The sequence below is a fragment of the Suricata suricatta genome, chromosome 4 (assembly GCF_006229205.1).
Source record: "Suricata suricatta isolate VVHF042 chromosome 4, meerkat_22Aug2017_6uvM2_HiC, whole genome shotgun sequence".
In the NCBI taxonomy this organism is placed as follows: domain Eukaryota; kingdom Metazoa; phylum Chordata; class Mammalia; order Carnivora; family Herpestidae; genus Suricata; species Suricata suricatta.
This window is the reverse complement of record NC_043703.1, coordinates 76,433,415-76,452,323: the sequence shown is the minus strand read 5'-3', so window position 1 is coordinate 76,452,323 and position 18,909 is coordinate 76,433,415. Positions and strand designations below refer to the sequence as shown.

General features: G+C 42.3%; 1 protein-coding gene across 2 annotated transcripts in view; it reads right to left on the bottom strand.

Annotated features, from left to right (window-relative positions):
* Positions 1-2,903: 2,903 nt before the first annotated feature.
* The window catches only part of MICU2 (mitochondrial calcium uptake 2), a 138,961-nt gene continuing 122,955 nt past the window's right edge, over positions 2,904-18,909 (bottom strand). For both annotated transcript variants that reach the window (XM_029936959.1, XM_029936958.1), the window contains exons 9-12: positions 11,147-11,318; positions 6,840-6,948; positions 5,983-6,140; positions 2,904-3,557 (exon numbers count right to left, since the gene is read on the bottom strand). In XM_029936959.1, coding sequence (XP_029792819.1) covers positions 3,453-3,557; positions 5,983-6,140; positions 6,840-6,948; positions 11,147-11,318 — 544 coding nt within the window. In that variant the 3' untranslated portion in view covers positions 2,904-3,452. The remainder of the gene's footprint in view (positions 3,558-5,982; positions 6,141-6,839; positions 6,949-11,146; positions 11,319-18,909) is intronic.

The window sequence follows — 18,909 nt, the reverse complement described above, 5'->3', positions numbered from 1 at the left end:
GTTCGGGGCTCTCTGGCTCTCTCCATTCCACCAGCTTGGAGTGAGCAGAGGCCCGGGTTCGAACCTGCAATAAACGACCCTTGCTTTTTGGCTTTGACTCTGGACTCTGGTGGTTCATTTCTGGGGGACTCCTGAATTCTGGGCATTACATTCTGAAGGTAGATTTGAAAGAAGTTAACAACAGTAACTTACATAATGAGGGTGTACTCCCATGCATTTTACATATTGTCTCATTTAATCCTCATAAAACAGTATTCCATTGGGATGATAATCATCCCCACCTTTTAGATGAGGAAATGGGCACTTAGAAGTTAAGTACCTTGCCAAAGGTTGGAAAGCTGGTAAGTGATGGAGTGGAGATTTAAATCCATCACATTGGTGTGGATGCTTAGTCACTGCGCTTTTACTTGGGGCCGGGGCTGGGGGGAACAGGATTCCATCTGAGTAATAACTGACTGCTCCAGCCCTGAACTAAGGCAGTCCCAAAGGGGCTGGAAGGTGAAGTAGTTCTGGAGATGTTGAGGAAGTGGAATTGACAGAACTGCCTTCAATAAGGAGGAATAGGGAAGTCAGATGCTAGGACAACTCCCCGCTGCCTGGTCTGCTTGCTGAAATAGAGGATCACATGTGAAGAAGGTTCAGGAAAAGGGGGAGGTGGCCAGGTCAGGTTTGGACATGTTGAGTTGGACCAACCAAATGCAGACATCCGGAGTGTAACTGGGCCGGGAACTCAGGGAAGGGGACAGAAGCCAAGGGTGTTACTGGCTGTGGACAAGGAGACAGGAGGGAGGGTGCAGGAATGGATAACCACCCCCTCCCTGCCTTTGCGAGAGAAGTGAGAAATGCAAGCTCAACACCAAAATATTAGGAGACTCAGTGATCATTATTCAACATCATCCCAGTAGCGGAATTGCCTGGAGATTCAGCTCAGATCAGGAAGTGCAGCTGCTTTCAAGGGGGCCGCCCCCACACTCCTGGGGGGAGTAGACACTGGGCAATTGAATTTGCTTATTTGATACAAATATTTTATCCACCTTTTGTTCAAATGGGATCAGTGGCAATCATATGAGAATGATGAAAATGAACTATTCATTTTCAGACTTCTTGCTCAGAACATTTTCATCTTAGAAAAATTGAAAACCGTATCCTCAATCCCTGAAAACTCTTGGTTTGAGGAAGTTTATTCCTGTTCTCTAACATTGCTCTAGTTTTAAACCATCGGTTTATAAGGATATATTTAAAATTCTTTTTGGTTTTTAGAAAAAAAGAAACATTCACATGTTTCCTAACAGTGACCATTTGTCTTAATGCCCCGATGCTCAGCGATCTTGTAGGTTCTTGTTTGCATCATTATTGGCTGACTGCCTTCCTTCCTTCCTTTCTCTTCCACTGTCCTCTCCTCCCGTCCTGTATTTGTTGGGTGCCTTCTATGTAGCCAGCTAGATCATACATGTAAAGACAGACACCTTTCCTGCTTCTGATTAAACATTTAGTAGAGACAAACTTGATCTGTAGGCAGTGACCAGGAGGCCGGGGAGGGAAAGGCACCGCCATCAGGAGAAGCTGGTGTGTGGGGAGGCGTGGGGGAGGGGACCGTGAACCGGGGAGCACCTGGCACATGAGGGACCGGCCGGAGCGTGGTGTTCATGGGACCGGAGCGGAGCGGCGGGAAGACACCAGAGCCGATCCCAGTGTTTGGTTTTCACACCCCGATGCACAACTGGGCAGACAGGTAGGGGAGAGGCAGACCATGTTCTGTGGCTAACGGAGGAAATGACGGGGGGTGCACCTTCTCCAGCTGTGCTGTTTCTTTCCTCTTGGTTTGGTTTTACAATGGAGAACTAGAAAAAAATTGGTTATTTCTAAAACGAGAACAAATTTGTTTCCTAATTAGCAGCAAAATAGATGTCTTTTTAAATAACTGGACAACAGCTTTTCGGCTTGTCATTCTCAAGCACTGAGTCCCACACTTCGGGGCTGACGTATTTCAAGGCCTTACTGTTTAACTGCTGTAAGGGAGAGGTTTCTCTTGCCCCGTTAATCAGTCAGTCAGTTAATTACCAGTGCGAGCTCATGGATTCTTATCTTACTCAACAGGCTATGATCCTTCACTGACATTGATGACGTTGGTCCCCAGATTGGACCAGACTTGGCCAGGGACCCTGGTGGCCCTGGCTTGTGCTGTATGCTCACTGCCCATCCCTCCTCGCTTCCTGCTCCAGTCTCACAGTCAGCCATTTAACATGGGGCTGGAACAGGTTTCATTTATTGGTTATTTTTAAAACTTAAAAAAAATTTTTTTAGAGAGACAAAGAGATGGAGGGGTGGGGCAGAGAGAGGGAGAGAGAGAATCTTAAGCAGGCTCTGCACTCAGCTTGGAGCCTGATGTGGGGCTTGATTTTACAAGAGCCAGATTATGACCCAAGCTGAAATCAAGAGCCGAACACTTAACTGACTGAGCCACCCAGGCACCCCGAAACGTGTCTTAAATATTTGCAGTATTCTTATTTAAGAAGTTTATTTAAAAAAAATTTTTTTTCACTTATCATGTTAAAATGCCATTTAATTTATAACAGCATTTTATATTTAATGCTAATTAATTCTTAGAGCCATTTTAGACATTTACCCACAATACAATGATATGCCGTGAGACCCTGATCTTGTCTGAAATCCTCCCAAATACACTAGTTTTGTAAAATTTTAATTTCATTTTCAAATAATGTCTACCCCGAAGGGTGGGGCCTGAACCCACAGCCTAGGCCCATGGGTCTTGCTCTCTCCGCTGACTGAGCCAGCCAGGCGCTCCCCCAATGCCACTGGGTTTTCAGAACATAAATGAATGACGTTGGCAAGGATGAGAGTATTTACATTTATAGAAAAAGTTCTAGAAGACACATTAAAAGTCTAATTTTTGTATCTGTTAAGTACTTTATTCGGTTTCCACATAGGATACTGAAATTTACATATTATTTTTAAGACAACTTATAGGTAACTGAAATAAAATACACAGAAGATTATGAGATATGAGATACAGATGAGAAAACCCTAAATGTTTTTAACTCAATTTGTCCTACAAGGAACATCAGGACTCCCGGACTTGGGTTAGCCTGTGTATCAATATTTGTTTCTGTAAGTACTAGCTGACACCCTTCCCAAGAGCGTGTCTTACTACTGTGTCTAAGAAATCAGTGAATAACTAGGTTTTCAATCTTACCAGAGTACAAAGCATTACTTCAATTGCAGGCCCTCTGACAGAATCCAGTATCTGTAGTTTACTAAGTTGTTTAATGAAATTTCATTAAGAAATTACTGAATCAGAAAGCAAATATAAGGGATCCTTATATTACAAAGAAAACCAAAGAAGACTCCAGAAGACAAACATCTAGTACTTAAAAAAGAAAAATTCTAAATTCTGACATTTGGAGCAATGCAATGCCCATATTATCTTTTTTCTAGAAAAGACCTTTTCCAGCTTGTTTCCAGACTTCTTTCACTCCTTTAATGCTCTCTCGTTTCACACACTTCCAGTATTCCTGTACACTTTGTTGCTGGGGCACCTGTTAACCGAAGTGAGAGCAAAGAGGTCATTCTCTTCAAGGCTAAACACGCTTCCACGAGCTCTGGTCCTGCTTGTTTCCCACACGCCCCCAGAAAGTACCTAAGATGGATTCTGTTGTGAAAGATGATTCTGGTGAAACTAAGTAAGACAGGGTCAAAGAGAAACTATGACCATGGCGTGAGACTAGCCTTGGGGGACAGAAGAATGGAGGCGATGGGCACGTGACGGGGGCTTCCTCCCTGAGAAGGTGGTGGAGACGGTGGGCACCTTCTTTCATATACTGGTTTGAACATGTAATTACTTCATAATGCTTTATAATATTTCATAATGTTTTCCTTTCTATGGTGAACTTTATTTAGCTATGTGGAATAAAAATCATAAGCCTAAAACTCTGATTTAAACTTACCGAAGTTAAAAAGAAACAATACATCGATAAGATGTTTTAAGAAAAAAGAATATAATTCACCTAAGTGCTCTGTGTAATTCACAGTTTTTTTGGGGGCGCTTGGGTGGCTCAGTCGGTTCAGTGTCTGACTTCAGCTCAGGTCATGATCTTGCAGTTCGTGGGTTCAGGCCCCGAATCGGGCTCTGTGCTGACAGCTCAGAGCCTGAAGCCTGCTTTGGATTCTCTGTCTCCCTCTCTCTCTGCCCCTACCCAGTTCATGCTCTGTCTCTCAATAATAAATAAATGTAAAAAAGCCCCAGAAAGTTCTGTATGGGGGTTATTCCTCTGTTACATAAGAAAGTAAAGGCTAAAAAACATTTGTGTCCTGGGGCGCCTGGGTGGCTCAGTCGGTTGAGTGACTGACTTCGACTCAGGTCATGATCTCATGGTTCGTGGGTTTGAGCCCCGCTTCAGGCTCTGTGCTGACAGCTCAGAGCCTGGAGCCTGCCTTCGGATTCTGTCTCCCTCTCTCTCTGACCCTCCCCTGCTCACCATGTCTCTGACTCTGTCTCTCAAAAATAAATAAAACATTAAAAAAACAAACAAACCACATTTGTGTCCTGGTGACCACAGGGGGGCAGCATTGCTGGAAATCTACCAAATGGAAGCAAATCTGCCAAATGGAAAAAAATTTTTTTGAGAGTGAGCTAGTACGCAAGCTAGCATGTGAGTGTGAACAGGGGAGGGGCAGAGAGAGAGAGGGAGACAGAATCTTAAACAGGCTTCACACCCAGCACAGAGCCTGACATGGGGCTCCATCTCATGACCAGATCACAACTTGAACCAAAATCAAGAGTTGGAAACTAAACCAATTAAGCCACCCGGGTGCCCTGCAAAAGTTTTAGATTTATTAAAACAGCTTATTTATTTTGAGAGAGAGAGAGAGAGAGAGAGGGCGAGGGCATGTGTGCACAAGTAGGGGAGGGGCGGGGAGAACAGGAGAAAGAATCCCAAGCAGGCTCTTCACTGTCAGCCTGCAGCCCGACTCGGGGCTCAAATTCACAAACTGTGAGATCATGACCTGAGCCGAAATCGAGTCAGATGCGTAACAGATTGAGCCCCCCAGGGGCCCCTAGTTTAGATTTTATGTGCAGTCTCCTCCTGATGGATTTGCAGCTCTCCTATGTCACGTCTTCTGAGCAGTGGCAGCACCCCGGAGCACATTCGATCGTTAACTTGTATTTCCAGCGAGAGGAGTCCGAGCTGTGAGGGGCTGGAGGATGGACGACATGTGCTCACAGAGTCTCAGTCACTCCTCCATTAACCGTGTGCGGAGCAGGAAAATAACGTACTTTTCCGAATAGCACATACATGGGGCTGTTTGTGACTCTGCCACGTGCTCACCCTCACTCTCCCGCCTTTCTTCTGGCCTCACCACCTCTTTCCACCCTTGTTTCAGCCTGCAGACCGCCTTTATGAGGGTGCCTCTAAGCCGATTCCAATTTAAACAAAGTTTTCAGTTTTCTTTGTCCCCCAGTGATAGACTGATCCGTGAAGTAATGACCTGAGCGGAATATAATACAATGCTAACATTTTCTTCAAGTGTCTCAGGCACTACACTAAGTATCTTATACTTAATTCTTACAACATTTTTTTTCCTGGTAGATTCTAATTAGTTTCCTCATTAGTACAATGAGGAATGAAAGGCTCTGAGAAATTAAGTGGCTTTGCAAGATGAGGCCACTGGTGACAGAGCTGGGAGCTGAATTTAGGTGTGTCTGACCACAGAGCCCAAAGGAAAATGATTTCTGAATAGCAGTTTCTGATTAGATTCATATTTAAAAAAGAACAAAAAACAAAGAGCAAAGAAAAATACTGGATCCCATCTGAAGGAGAGATCTCAGTTTGTGATCATATCTTATAATCTCTTTACAAATGATAAAACTTCCATTTACGACCACACATTTGCCTAAATTCTAGGTGTAATACATTTGTTTAATTATATGTGAACATGTAGTTAAAAACTCAAAATCTTTACCCATAAACCTCGATGCATCCTATTTTTTAACACTCCAAGAAACTCTCCATGACTAAGACACTCATCGCCATCCACATCAAAGATCTTGAACACGGTGTCCAAAAGATTGTTTGAGAGCTCCTGCCCCGTGGCTGCCTTCACCGCCCTCCTAAACTCCGCTGGAGAAGGAAACAAAGAAAACAACAACTCATCAACCATGTGAAGCAGTCCAAGTGGAATTAGCCTAAATTTTACTATATGAGAAGCAAAAATAAGTCTAAATGCTCATTAGCAGGGAAGTAAAACAAAACAAAAAATACTCATTAAGAACATGTTGGAAGAGGGGCGCCTGGGTGGCTCAGTTGGTTAAGCGGCCGACTTCAGCCCAGGTCACAATCCCACACTTTGTGAGTTTGAGCCCAGCGTCAGGCTCTGCGCTGACAGCTGGGAGCCTGGAGCCTGCTTCTGATTCTGTCTTACTCTCTCTTTGCCCCTCCCCCACTCACGCTCTGTCTCTCTCTTACAGAAAATGAATGTTAAAAAAATTAAAAAAAAAAACATGCTGGAAGAATAAATTTGGCTGAAAAATGTCTTGAAAGTAACTGAAAGAGAGGCAGGCTATTTTAATTTAATCAGGGCTTTAAAGAACATATTTAAATATTCCTAAACTTTCCTTTTTAGGAAATAAGAAAGTAAAAGCAAACAAAGTAACTGTTAATCTGAGAGTCCATGTAAGTCTAGAGTAGCCACACTGAATTAATGAAACGGCCATTCAACTGTGTCACTGATGACTGGTTCTTTGATTGGTATGTTCTGGTTGAAGAACAGAGTGACATTATTTGTGGATGATAAAAATTAAATAAAGCTGCATAACTTACCCAGTCTGACAGGTCGGTGAGCTAAACTGAACATCTGCATGGCAATGGCAAAATCCTCCAGGTGTGTGGTGAAATGACAAAATGACTTGAACTCATCCAAACTAATACTCTGATAAAATAACAATAGTTAATTACAATTTTGTAAATCCATGAAATAACCTTAGGATATAAGCACAAGTCCTGTTTCTGTAATAAAGCTCGTGAACTTTCATAGCTTTCTAAGAAAGTCTATTAAAAAGAATGGTCAGGGCCACCACATACAGTTGTGTGGGCTGTGCACTGTGTGAAAGGGGTCACCTGGAATGCACAGGGCAAGAATTGGGGTGATCCCGTGGTACAGACCGAATTCTGTCTCCTCAAAATTCATAGCCTGAAACCCAAACACCCAACATACTATATTTGGAGACTGGACCCTTAGGGGAGCGAGGAAGGCTAACCGAGGTCATGAAGGTGGGCCCACTCTGACGGCATTAATGTCCTGGTAAGAGACAGAGCCAGCAGAGCACACTCACTCTGCACGTGAGCACGGAGGACAGGTGACGTATGGGCGGTGTGAGGAGGCGGTGGTCTGCAAGGCAGGAGGAGAGACCTCACCGAAAACCAACCTGCGGCATCGTGACCTTGGACTTGCAGGCTCCAGAGTTGTGAGAGCATGAATCTGCTGTTGGAGCCAGCGGCTGTGGTATTCCGTACGGTGGGCTGAGTAAACTAATACACCGTGAAATGGTCTGCCTCCTTGCTTTTCTGCTTTACCAATGGACACAGCGCTGAGTAAGAGCACTGGGTTCAGAGTCGGAGAAGCTACACTGAAAGGCCAGTTCTGCCACTTACTATGTGCCTGGTCTTAGCCTTTGCAAGCCTTAGGTAAGTAACCTTTCAGGAGCTAAGTAACTTGTCCAAGATCGGTCAGGATTTGAACCTTGGTTCCTAACTTCAAAACCTTTGCCCATAAAACAAGAACAAAGATAAGTTAGAAAAACTAGTTTTTCCATTGAAAAAGTAAACAAAGTATGAAAATTGTTAATTTGAAAGTAAATTCTTCCCTGCCTAAGAGAATGTTTCCCGGGGTGCCTGGGTGCCTCAGTTGGTTCAATGTCCAATTCTTGATTTCAGCTCCGGTCATGATCCCAGGGTCGTGGTTTCCAGCCCCGCATGGGGTTCCATGCTGAGCATGGAGCCTGTTTGAGATTCCTCTCTCTCTCTGCCCTCTCCCCTGCTCGCACTTGCTCGCTCTCTCTCTCTCTCTCTCCACACACACACACACACACACACACACACACACACACACTTTTTTTTCTCAAATTTCTTTTGCAGGGACCTTCAGGGTCATGCCCTCTGCATACGGGTAGTCTTATTCAAGTTTCACTGCCCTTAGCCTCTGTAAATTTATGGAATTTTTACTTTTAAAATTTAGTTAAGTCTTTGGAGAGGGAACATATACACATGGTATTCTATAATTCTATAATGGATAAGAAATAAAAAGTCTTCTTCCCTCCTCTGACCTCCAGTTCCCTTTCCCAGAGGTAAAGCACTGTTACCAATTCTTTGGGTCTCCTTCCAGAAATATTCTACTCCTATACAAGAGCATATGCACCCGTTTTACACAGTGGGAGTATCGTCTTCACACATTTCTACACTTTGCTTTGTACTCTTAACAACACACCCTATCAGCACGAGTGGCCGTTTTTCTGTATTGGAACCTCGGAGCCCCACTCAGTGCCACCTTCTGATTTTTCCTTCACTGACAGGTGAAAAATGGTGTGCCACCAATGTCTGAATCTGTGGGTCTTTAACTGTGAGTGCAGTTTAAACACTTTTCTCTTATGTTCTTATTAGTCATTTGTGGACTTAGAGTCTTGTGTCTGTTTTAGGTCCTTGGCCTAGATTCTTAACGAGCTGTTACATGACTTGCTGCTGGCCAAGTCTCCATGGGTCTCTCCCGTTTCTGCACATCTTTCAGAAAGAGGCTCCACCCACCTTCTTCTTCCAGACTGTCTTTCCAAGGACATCTGTGCAGGGAACAGCCTAGGATACTGACACTGTCTCCTTTGGAAGGAGAGGGCAGTTCTGCAAAACTGAGGGGAAGTTACAGAGATTTTTCTGGAGATTTTTTGTCCTTGCAGGAGTCTTTTCATATAAACTTTACGGATTGTCTATTTCACTCACGACAATCTGATGACATTTTTATTGAAACCCAGTAGTGTCCACAATACTTCTTGGTTCCTGCATATATGAAAGATTACACCTTTCTGCTTCTTTGCAGTGACGTGGGGTCATGTGATTGGTCTGGCCAGTAGCAAGTGTGAGGTTTCTAGGCCAGCACATTTAATTGCTGGAATGTATTCACTCCTTTCCTTTCCTGCCATGGCCTCTGAAGGTGATATTTTTTTCCATATGGTAAAGCTCCAAAATGGCAGAGCTTGAAGAGTCCGGGTCCCTGGGCAACTAAGTAGCAGAACCTTCGGGCAGCCCACATGGAAATGCAGCATGAACGTTAGGCACGGGGGTAGCAGGGTCATTCTAGAGCTGCGATGAACCCAGGCTGTTCTGACAGAAGCGTGACCCTTACAGGGGACGCTAAGGGAGAACTGCGGCCTTATAACCCTGAGACTCCATACCGGGGAGGGGGCGCTGTGACGAGGCAAGTTCTCTTTAATATCTGCCAAGATTTTTAAGTTTTATTTTCATATATTTCATGTTAAATTTATTTTTAATTTTATATGCTTCTATATCAATTACAAATGAGATCTTAATTGTATTTTATTATCTTTTTCCTTACAATAGAAACAGCGTTAGGGGCACCTGGGTGGCTCCGTCAGTTGAGCATCTGTCTGACTTTGGCTCAGGTCATGATCTTGCAGTTCCTGAGGTTGGGCCCCATGTCAGCCTCTGGGCTGACAGCTCAGAGCCTGGATCCTGCTTCGGATTCTGTGTGTGTCTCTCTCTCTGCCTTTGCCCTGCTCACACTCTGATCTCTCTCTCAAGAATAAATAAACATTAAAAAAAAAAAAAGAAAAAAAAAGAAATAGCTTAAACAATTATATAGGGGTGCCTGGGTGGCTCAGTTGGTTAAGCCTCCTGCTGTAGTGCAGGTCACGATCTCATGGTTCATGAGTTCCAGCCTCAAGTCGGGCTCTGTGCTGACAGCTTGGAGCCTGGAGCCTGCTTCCGATTCTGTGTCTCCCTCTCCCTCTGCCCCTTCCCTGTGTGCACTCTCTCTCTTTCTCAAAAGTACATAAACATTAAAAAAAAATTATATAAAAACATATGCCAACTCCAAAACCATGTTTTGGGGGGTGCCTGGGTGGCTCAGTCGGTTGAGTGGCCGGCTTTGGCTCAGATCATGATCTCACGGTCGTGGGTTCGAGCCCCGCATCGGGCTCTGTGCTGACAGCTAGCTCAGAGCCTGGAGCTTGCTTCAGATTCTGTGTCTCCCTTTCTCTCTGACCCTCCCCTGCTCGCGCTGTCTCTCTCTGTCCCTCAAAAATAAATAAAAGACATTAAAAAAAGATAAAAAAAACAAACAAACCATGTTTTGGGACAATAAAGTAAAAGCAATATGTAAAGTAAAAAAATCACTTAAAATCTTACAATAGTGTATTAATCATTATTAACAGTTTGGTAAATTACTTAACACACACACACACACATTTATGCCATTACATTTTAAAAAAATGTTTGTTTGTTTATTTTGAGAGAGAGAGGGGGAGGGAGAACCCCAAGCAGGCTCCATGCTGTCAGTGCAGGGGCCAACGTGGGGCTCTGCTTCACAAACTGTGAGATCATGACCTGAGCTGAAAGCAAGCGTTAGATGCTTAATAGACTGAGCCCCCAGGTGTCTTCTACATTTTCTAATCTGTGTAATTTGCACATAGGACAGCATGGTAACAGGCACTTCACTGGATTTTTACTGTCTCTAATAGTTTTTTGATTTGATTCTCTTGGGTTTTCTAGGCATATAATCCCATCGACGCAAATGAAGATAACTGTGACTCCTTTCACATGTTTATCCTCTCTTACCCTGGTAATTTGCACTGGCTAAGAGTTCCAGAACAATAGTGGTGACAGTGGACATTGTTATGACCAACTTTACTGGAAACACAAAACTCATGTTTGGATACTGATTCTATCTTGGGCAGTAATTCATTCATAAGAAAATGGAAACAACATTTCTCACCTTGATTTTACACTTAAATAATAGGGAGTAACATGGTTTGGGATAGTTTGAAAGTGACTTCATTTAACTATGTAGATATTTTTAACCTTATTTCATCCTTACCACAAACACGGTGAAAAGGCATACCAACCTCTCCTGCTGACAGCTTCTCCCTCACATTTTTCCAGTAGATGTCTTTGTTTTCTGTGTTAGTGAAGAAAAGTAACCATTCTGCAAAGTCTTCTTTTCTCATGAAACTCAGACCTTTAGAAAACTGAAGGAATTCCATTTCTTGGACCTCTGTTTGTAAATTCTCCATAAATCTAAACGTTAAAACATAAAACCGATGTCAGGAACTAGTGGCATTCGAGGTTAATATCATCACCAGGTCACGAGGCACCTTTGGCATCACCAGCTGAGCGGCTGGCCTCCTGATGCACTCAACCAGACAAAGCATTAGTGCGGCACGGTGGTGTGGGAGCAGAAGATGAACGGAAGCTGAGTTTTTAAAAAATTTATTTGTATCACTATCTTTCTCAAGTGCTTTCCTCTCCTCTCATTTCCAGGAACTTTTTTTTTAATGCTTGTTTATGTTTGAAAATGAGAGAGAGCATGAGTGGGGAAGAGGCAGAGAGGGAGACAGAAGGATCTGAAGCAGGATCTGCACTGACAGCAGAGAACCTGACACGGGGCTCAAACCCACGAACTCTGACATCATGACCTGAGCCGAAGTTGGACGCTTACCTGACAGCCCCTCAGGCGCCCCAAGAAGCTGATTAAGTCCAATACTTGCTTCACTCTGTCACCGCCTATACTCAATTTGTTTGTGCCACTTATATTTGGCAACCTACATTCTGATAAAGATTTGTAAAAATTATGTAAAACGTTGCTCTGGTGCATCTGTAACAATTTTGTTCCAACACAGAAAAATTATCAAAATCAGAGAAACTTAAACTTCCCGTGGGTTACTGCTTTTAGAATGTTAATCATAATTAATGGTTCCTAATATTTTTGGATACCAAAGTTGATCAAGTAATCAATGGGTTTACATCAAAAGCTTAGATTTACTTGAAAATCATTATAATCATTTGGATAATAACATATGAATATATGACTCAACATTTAAAAAAAATAAAAACATGGCATTTTGAGCAAACTGTCATCAATAGCTCGTTGAGAAAAGTACAAGTTGAAAGGATTTCAGATTTAAAAAAATTGTCTTTGAACAAGAACTCAAAACCACCACACTTGATTTATTTATAACCTAAATCACATGAAAAGTGTAACTTCCATGTGTTTTAAAATGCTGCAGATTGCTTTATTCACCTTTTTACATGTTAAGACAACTCTACTGTCAGGCCACAATTTAATGGAATTATACACAGGGCAAAAAACAGGTCTCTTCCAGTTCAATGGGAGAAAACCAGCCACTGTTAAAAATTTACTTGCTTTCGGTTCTACATTTATCTCATATACCTTAAAAGGGCGGGGAGGTTGGCTGTAGGTTTATATCTGTGTAACAGGTAAGAGTCTGTTACCTGCAACAGTTCCTGAATGTACTGAATACACAGATTTATCAATGCCATGTTTTTCTGGATCAGGGCAGAATTTTATCTACGATTTGAAGCATTTCCAGTTTGGGCTGACAGATCAACAAAGCCTTTTACTGATACACCTTGTCCTCTGTTTTACTGAGTTTTATTGAATTGTGTGTTGTAATGACATTCAACTTACTAGGATTGTGAAAAAATGTACCTGCTGTTAAACTACACATTGTCTGGCTTAAGCTACTTTCATCTTACTAATTGCACTACTTTTTAAAAAAATATTTTATTTTTAAGTAATCTCTATACTAAATGTGGGGCTCAAACAACTCTGAGATCGATTTGCGTTCTCCACTGACTGAGCCAGCCAGGCACCCCACTAATTACGTTACTTCTGAAGAACACAGGTATATTTTAGGATAGCCATCTTTCCGCACTCTAAAATTATAGTTCTTGTTATGACTTGAAAGTATGGAACATGATACAGAAATACATGAATTGAAGAATTTATAGTACATAAAGTCTCCAGATACATTCTGAACAAATTAGTTTATAATTTAGCAGATTAGTTGGGAACACTGGGAAAAAAATCTTTTTCTTTTTAATTTTTTAGGTCATAGGTGGTGCCTGGGTGGCTCAGTTGGTTAAGCGTCTGACTTCAGCTCAGGTCATGATCTCACGGTCTGTGGGTTCAAGTCCTGCATTGGGCTCTGTGCTGACAGCTTGGAGCCTAGAGCCTGTTTCAGATTCTGTATCTCGCTCTCTCTTTGCCCCCTCCCCAGCTCATGCTGTGTCTGTCTCTGTCTCTCAAAAATAAATAAGACATTAAAAATTAAAAAAAGTTTTTCAAAAACATTTTCGAGGTCCCGGGGTGCTGAAGCTGGCTCGGACCTGCTGTGAGAGTCGACCACACACACGTCTTCCTGCCTGTATTTCGTGTGAGGCAGGTTGGAATTGGCCTGGAAGAGTACGTATATTACTTCTCAGCAAATGCTACAAATCAGGCCGTTAGTCCTGAGAGCAGATTGTCAAACATGTTTATTAGCCCAACACTGCTTATAGACATCTTTGAATTTATAGAAACTCCTTATGAATTTAGAACATCCTCAACTAATAGGTATTTCACAATTAAAGTACATCAGGAAGATCATGAACTCAAGTCTTCCCAGGGACACACAAAATCTATAGCTATGGGTGGATCAACTCCCTCTGAAAAAAACATAAAACCCAGCTGAAGGGCTCCTCACACTGAAGAATAAAAGGGCCACGCTGAGATCCCTGGGAGAGGCAGAGATGGGGTCTCCCTAAAAACTCCACCTCAGGACCCCCAATCCGGAGGGATCTCACACTTAAGGAGTGAATCCCTGAGGAGCAATGGCTCCGCCCTCTATCAGGCACCCCCACCCTTGCTACACTGCAGAGAGACGCTCCCAAAACGTGCGGCTCTGGAAACCAAAAGGCAGAATCCAGGCAGTGGGAAAAGACATGCAGGAAGGGTGCCTCGGTGGCTCAGTTGTTTAACTGTCTGACTCTTCATCTCAGTTCAGATCTTGATCTCAGGGTCATGAGTTCAAGCCCTGTGCTGGGCTCTACTCAGTGTGCAGGGGCGGCGGGGGGGGGGGGGGGAAGAAGAAGAAATGTAGGAAAGAAAGCCCTAAAAAAAGTAGGAAAAAAGGAAAAGAGATACTGGAGAAACACAGAGGTAGTGATGCAGAGTGGGTCAATGCCATTCATAGCTCTCTGAGGAGGCTGAGTACCAACTCTGTCTTCCCTGAGCTATACATATGTTGATAAAGAACGGAATTTTCACAATTAAATTATGTGTTGACTTCATAACGATGAATAAACACTGAAATTCCAGCAGAGCTTAAGTCATACATTAGTTTTTATTTAAATGGCTAAGAGGTATTTCAGTCTTTTGATTAATTGTAAAAGTAAACAAAACCAACATCAACCCCCAAACAACAACACAACCAAATCACAAATTTATCCATATGCCCCCTCGCTCACTGGTAAGTTTCTCTGGACATGCAGTAGTGTCTACCTCCTGTGTCTTCTGTCCCTTTGGTCACCGGTCTCGTACGGTCTCCTGAAAGCCCACTCAGTGTACCTGACCAGCTACCAGTGAACTGCGCCACTGCTCCTGTTGGAAGCTTTGTGACCACTTAAACCTTTAAAAGAAACCTGGGTCTGAATCTCACCTTTTCAATTTCTGAGATGTATCACCCTGGACCAACGCCCTTATCAAGCTCATCCAATTCCTGTGCCCCTTTCTAAGGACAGGTGACAGTGTATGTGAGACACTCGGACAAATGCCAGGTACTCAGGAGCTCGAACAACCAGCAGCGGTGATGGCACTGAGGCTGTGGGTGACCGCCCTCCCTTCCCATCCCTGCTCAAGCTCACACTCTAAATCCTCAGCTTCCTCGGGCTGCTGAAGGCCCTCTTCAAGGGCAGCTCGGAGAAAACCACACCATAACTGCACCCGGTGCCATCACCATAAATGAGTGGTCTACAGCTTTAGTTGGGTCCTCAGCCCTGCCAACACCATTCTGCTAGGCTGGAGAGCTCTCTTTTTTTATTTCACACAACAGCTGTTTCAATTTGTTTACATTCTCTGCAAATCTATCGCAATGGTGTCTAGTTGTCCTCAGCAGATGACTTGCCCCAAGCTCCCAGAGAAACCAGAGGTCATTTCCCGGTGATCCCTCCAGGAACGTTAACAACACTCACCTGTCCTCCCAACCCCCACTCTCCTTTCTGTCCCAGTGAAAGCAGGAGTCCCTTTTCCTGATGATGGCTGATTTACCCACCTGTGCCCTGAATTCCACCTCTGCTCCTCTATTTTCTTCCTCCTCAGGCACCTTGCTGCTCTGTGATTCCCATTCACTCCTGCACTTGGTCTTTCCCTCTTTACAGCATCATTTAAACACGTGTGGGAACCTTTCTTCTGTCCCCCTCCTGCTCCTGCCCCCTCTCTCTTCTTTTGCTGTAGTCAGTCTTACCCCTCATTCACTCCTTGACCCGCTGCAATCTGCCTTCTGCTCCCACTGATCATGTCCACCTGCACCCATCATCTTCCGTCCTGAACTTGTTCTTACTTGCGTTCTCTGAATCGGTGAACAGGTAACACACGGTTCAGCGGCTCCACACAGGAACCAGGTGGTAGCTGACGTTTCTTCCTCCCTCTCCATCTAGCCAGTCACCATTACTGGTAACTCCCTTCTCCTATACAATTCCTTGGATCCACTCTTTTCTGTTCCCGCTGCCACCACCTTGGTCTAATCACCATCTTTTCTTCTCTATTAACACTTTCTGACAGATCTCCTTGCCTTTTGTTGGATTCTCCCTGCCAGAGCTGATGATCACCTCCTTCCCCCCATGCTGTTCTCCACGTGGCACAAACACCTTCACAACTCTGCTTTTGTTGATCTTCTCCTCTTCCTCTCTTCTATTTCTGCTCAAGTCACGATTAACTTCTAGTTTCTAAATCTGCATGCCTTCTGCATTCAGACATATTATCTTATCAATTTGGTAATCATTGGGTTCAAATAACACTGGTTGATAATTCTTATTGATATCATACAAATTTGGATTGTTTTCCTGAGATATTAAAAACGTGAACTATCTGAACAGAGCAGTAGTCTGTCTACATTATATCAGTTAAATTATTTTGTGGAATGACAATAAACTCAACAATTTCTGACAGTTTTTTTCTAACTTAAATCCACTGTGTTTTGGCATTATCACACAGTGAACTTATCCAGTGCAGGATATTCTGTATATTATCAGTTACAATCTGAATTTAGGGCCAAAGAGTTAGATAGAAACATCAATATTTTGTAAAGTAAAAATTGACCTGGAGATTTAAACAAAATTATTGTTATACTGGAGTGTAAAAGAGATATTTAAATAATTGCTTTTTCCTTAGTGTAAAGTCTACATTTACTAAGAAATGTTTTTGTTCCAGAAACTTCTAAATTCTTTTGTGTGAAGTACTTCAATTTATAATTTACTCTAGAATTTAAATTAATAATGCATGAAACAAAATCTGGAATATTGATTGGTTAAATTTGACATATCTTTTCCTATTGATATAGAACAATAAAACAGAGTAAGTGCTGCAAAGAGAGTCACTCAAAATGGAGTGGGGAGGACACTCAGGAAGCAGGGCCTATGAGTATTTTCTGTCTCAATTTTTGGAAAGATGCTGAACGTGGCTTGTTGCCAAACTGCAAGCATCCTAGATGAGTATGTGTTGCATGCGAGAATGGCCTAGAGTGGACTTTCTGACTTGCACGCACCTTCACCACCAATCACATACAGGGTAGTTACTCTGACCCAGCCACAGCCAGTCTAAAAACAAACAAGGAACAGAAAACAAAAACCCCAACTCATGTAATGTGCCTAAAATTCCTCCCCTGCCTTTAAAACCCAAGCTCCTTTGTCTCCTTGGAGCGCAGTATGGGTTGCTGCCTGAACCGCAATTCCTAAGATCCCAAAATAAATGCTTTTTTCTGCCTCGCCTTTTCTTGTTTGATACTTTATATACATCAAGTATTTGCTTTTTAACTTTGTATTTGTTGATAAGTTTAATTACATTACTAGCATATTATCAGAAAATTTTATAAGGACTAGGGATCCTTCATAAAACTGATATAAGTTCTCAATATTTTGTCTTAAAGTGACACTACTGAATTTTCAAATATAAAACTTGATAATAAAATTGGAAATAGCTTTGCCATCTGTGATGAAAAATACAAGTAGCATCTAGTTTTCTGTTCTAACTTGAAAAATCCTCTCTGGATTTTAAGGCAGTCAGTCCTTGCAGAAAAAGATGAGAATGCTATACTTTTAGTTTTGTTTTTTTTTCTTTAGATGTTGGATTAAGGAGCCTATGGGGAAAGAGACTAAGGAAACTCAAAGCAAAAGAAGTGTCTTGACCAAAAGAGCTGGGGAAATGCAAACAGAGAAAGAAGCCAGAGAAAAAGAATTCCTTAAGGAGAGAGATCTGGGAGCTGGGAAACAAAGTTACCAGAAACTCAAACTAAGTTGACAGGAGTTTGGCACATGTTCTGAATGCTTACCATGTATTACGTTGTGTATGCTTTCATATATATTATCTCATTTAATTCTCAGATCAACTTCAGACTTTTCTTGTGGGGGGGATAGTATATTAAACATAAATGAGAGCAGAAACAATAAAGATTATGCATGAAAGAATAATAAAGATTAGGAAGGAGATATTTGCATGAATTAGAGATTTTCTCTTTATTAGATTATTTTAAAATTATAGGAAGGAAGACATGTAAAATTAGGAAGGAAGGAATATAAAATTAGGAAGGAAGATATTTGCATGAGTTAGAAATTTGCTCTTTATTAGATTATTTTAAAATTATAAATTGGGGGGTGCCTGGGTGGCTCAGTTGGTTAAGCAACTGACTGGCTCAGGTCATGATCTCGCAGTCTGTGAGTTGGAGCCCCACGTCAGGGTCTATGCTGACAGCTCAGAGCCTGAAACCTGCTTCAGTTCTGTGTCTCCCTCTCTCTCTGCCCCTCCCCCATTCACACACACTCTCTCTCTCTCAAAATTAAATAAACATTAAAGTATTTTAAAAAATTATAATTTTTAATTTTTAAATTTACTTAAAAATATATTATTTTAGAGTTTATTTATTTATTTTTGAGAGACAGCGAGTGAACAGAGCAGGGGCAGAGAAAGGGCAGAGGGAGAATCCCAACAGGCTGTGTTCATAGTATGGAGCCGGATGTTGGGCTTGAAATCATGAACTGTGAGAGATCATGACCTGAGCTGAAATCAAGGGTCGGACACTTAACCGACTGAGTCATCCAGGCGCCCCTAAATTTACTCACAACCCTTTAAAGTGGGCAGGACAAGTATTGCCATGTAAATTTTTATAATGACTAAAAAAAGGTACATGATTTGCTCAAGACCATACAGCTAAATAAATAGCACACCTAGGGTTTACGGCTCTTTGTGTCCTATGTCCAGGGCTCTTTCCCTTTTATACTGTTACCAAGTTCTAAAATCATGGTATTTAATTGTTAGTACTTCTACTTGCTTATTAAAGTGTAAAGTGGTTTTAAAGAAGAAGAAGGTGAATTTGAGAAGCTGAAGTGAAGTATGCCTCCATGCGTAGAAGTGTGATTTTAGTGGTTCTCTGCTGATAGAGGCTGGGAAGAAAAAGCCTGCGAAACTTATCGCTAGTTTTAGTATAATTGTTAAGAATATAATTCTTTTTTAACTTTTTTTTTCCATAATATTTTATTGTCAAATTGTTTTCCATACAACACCCAGTGCTCTTCCCCTCAAGTGCCCTCCACCATCACCACCACCTGTCTTCCCCCC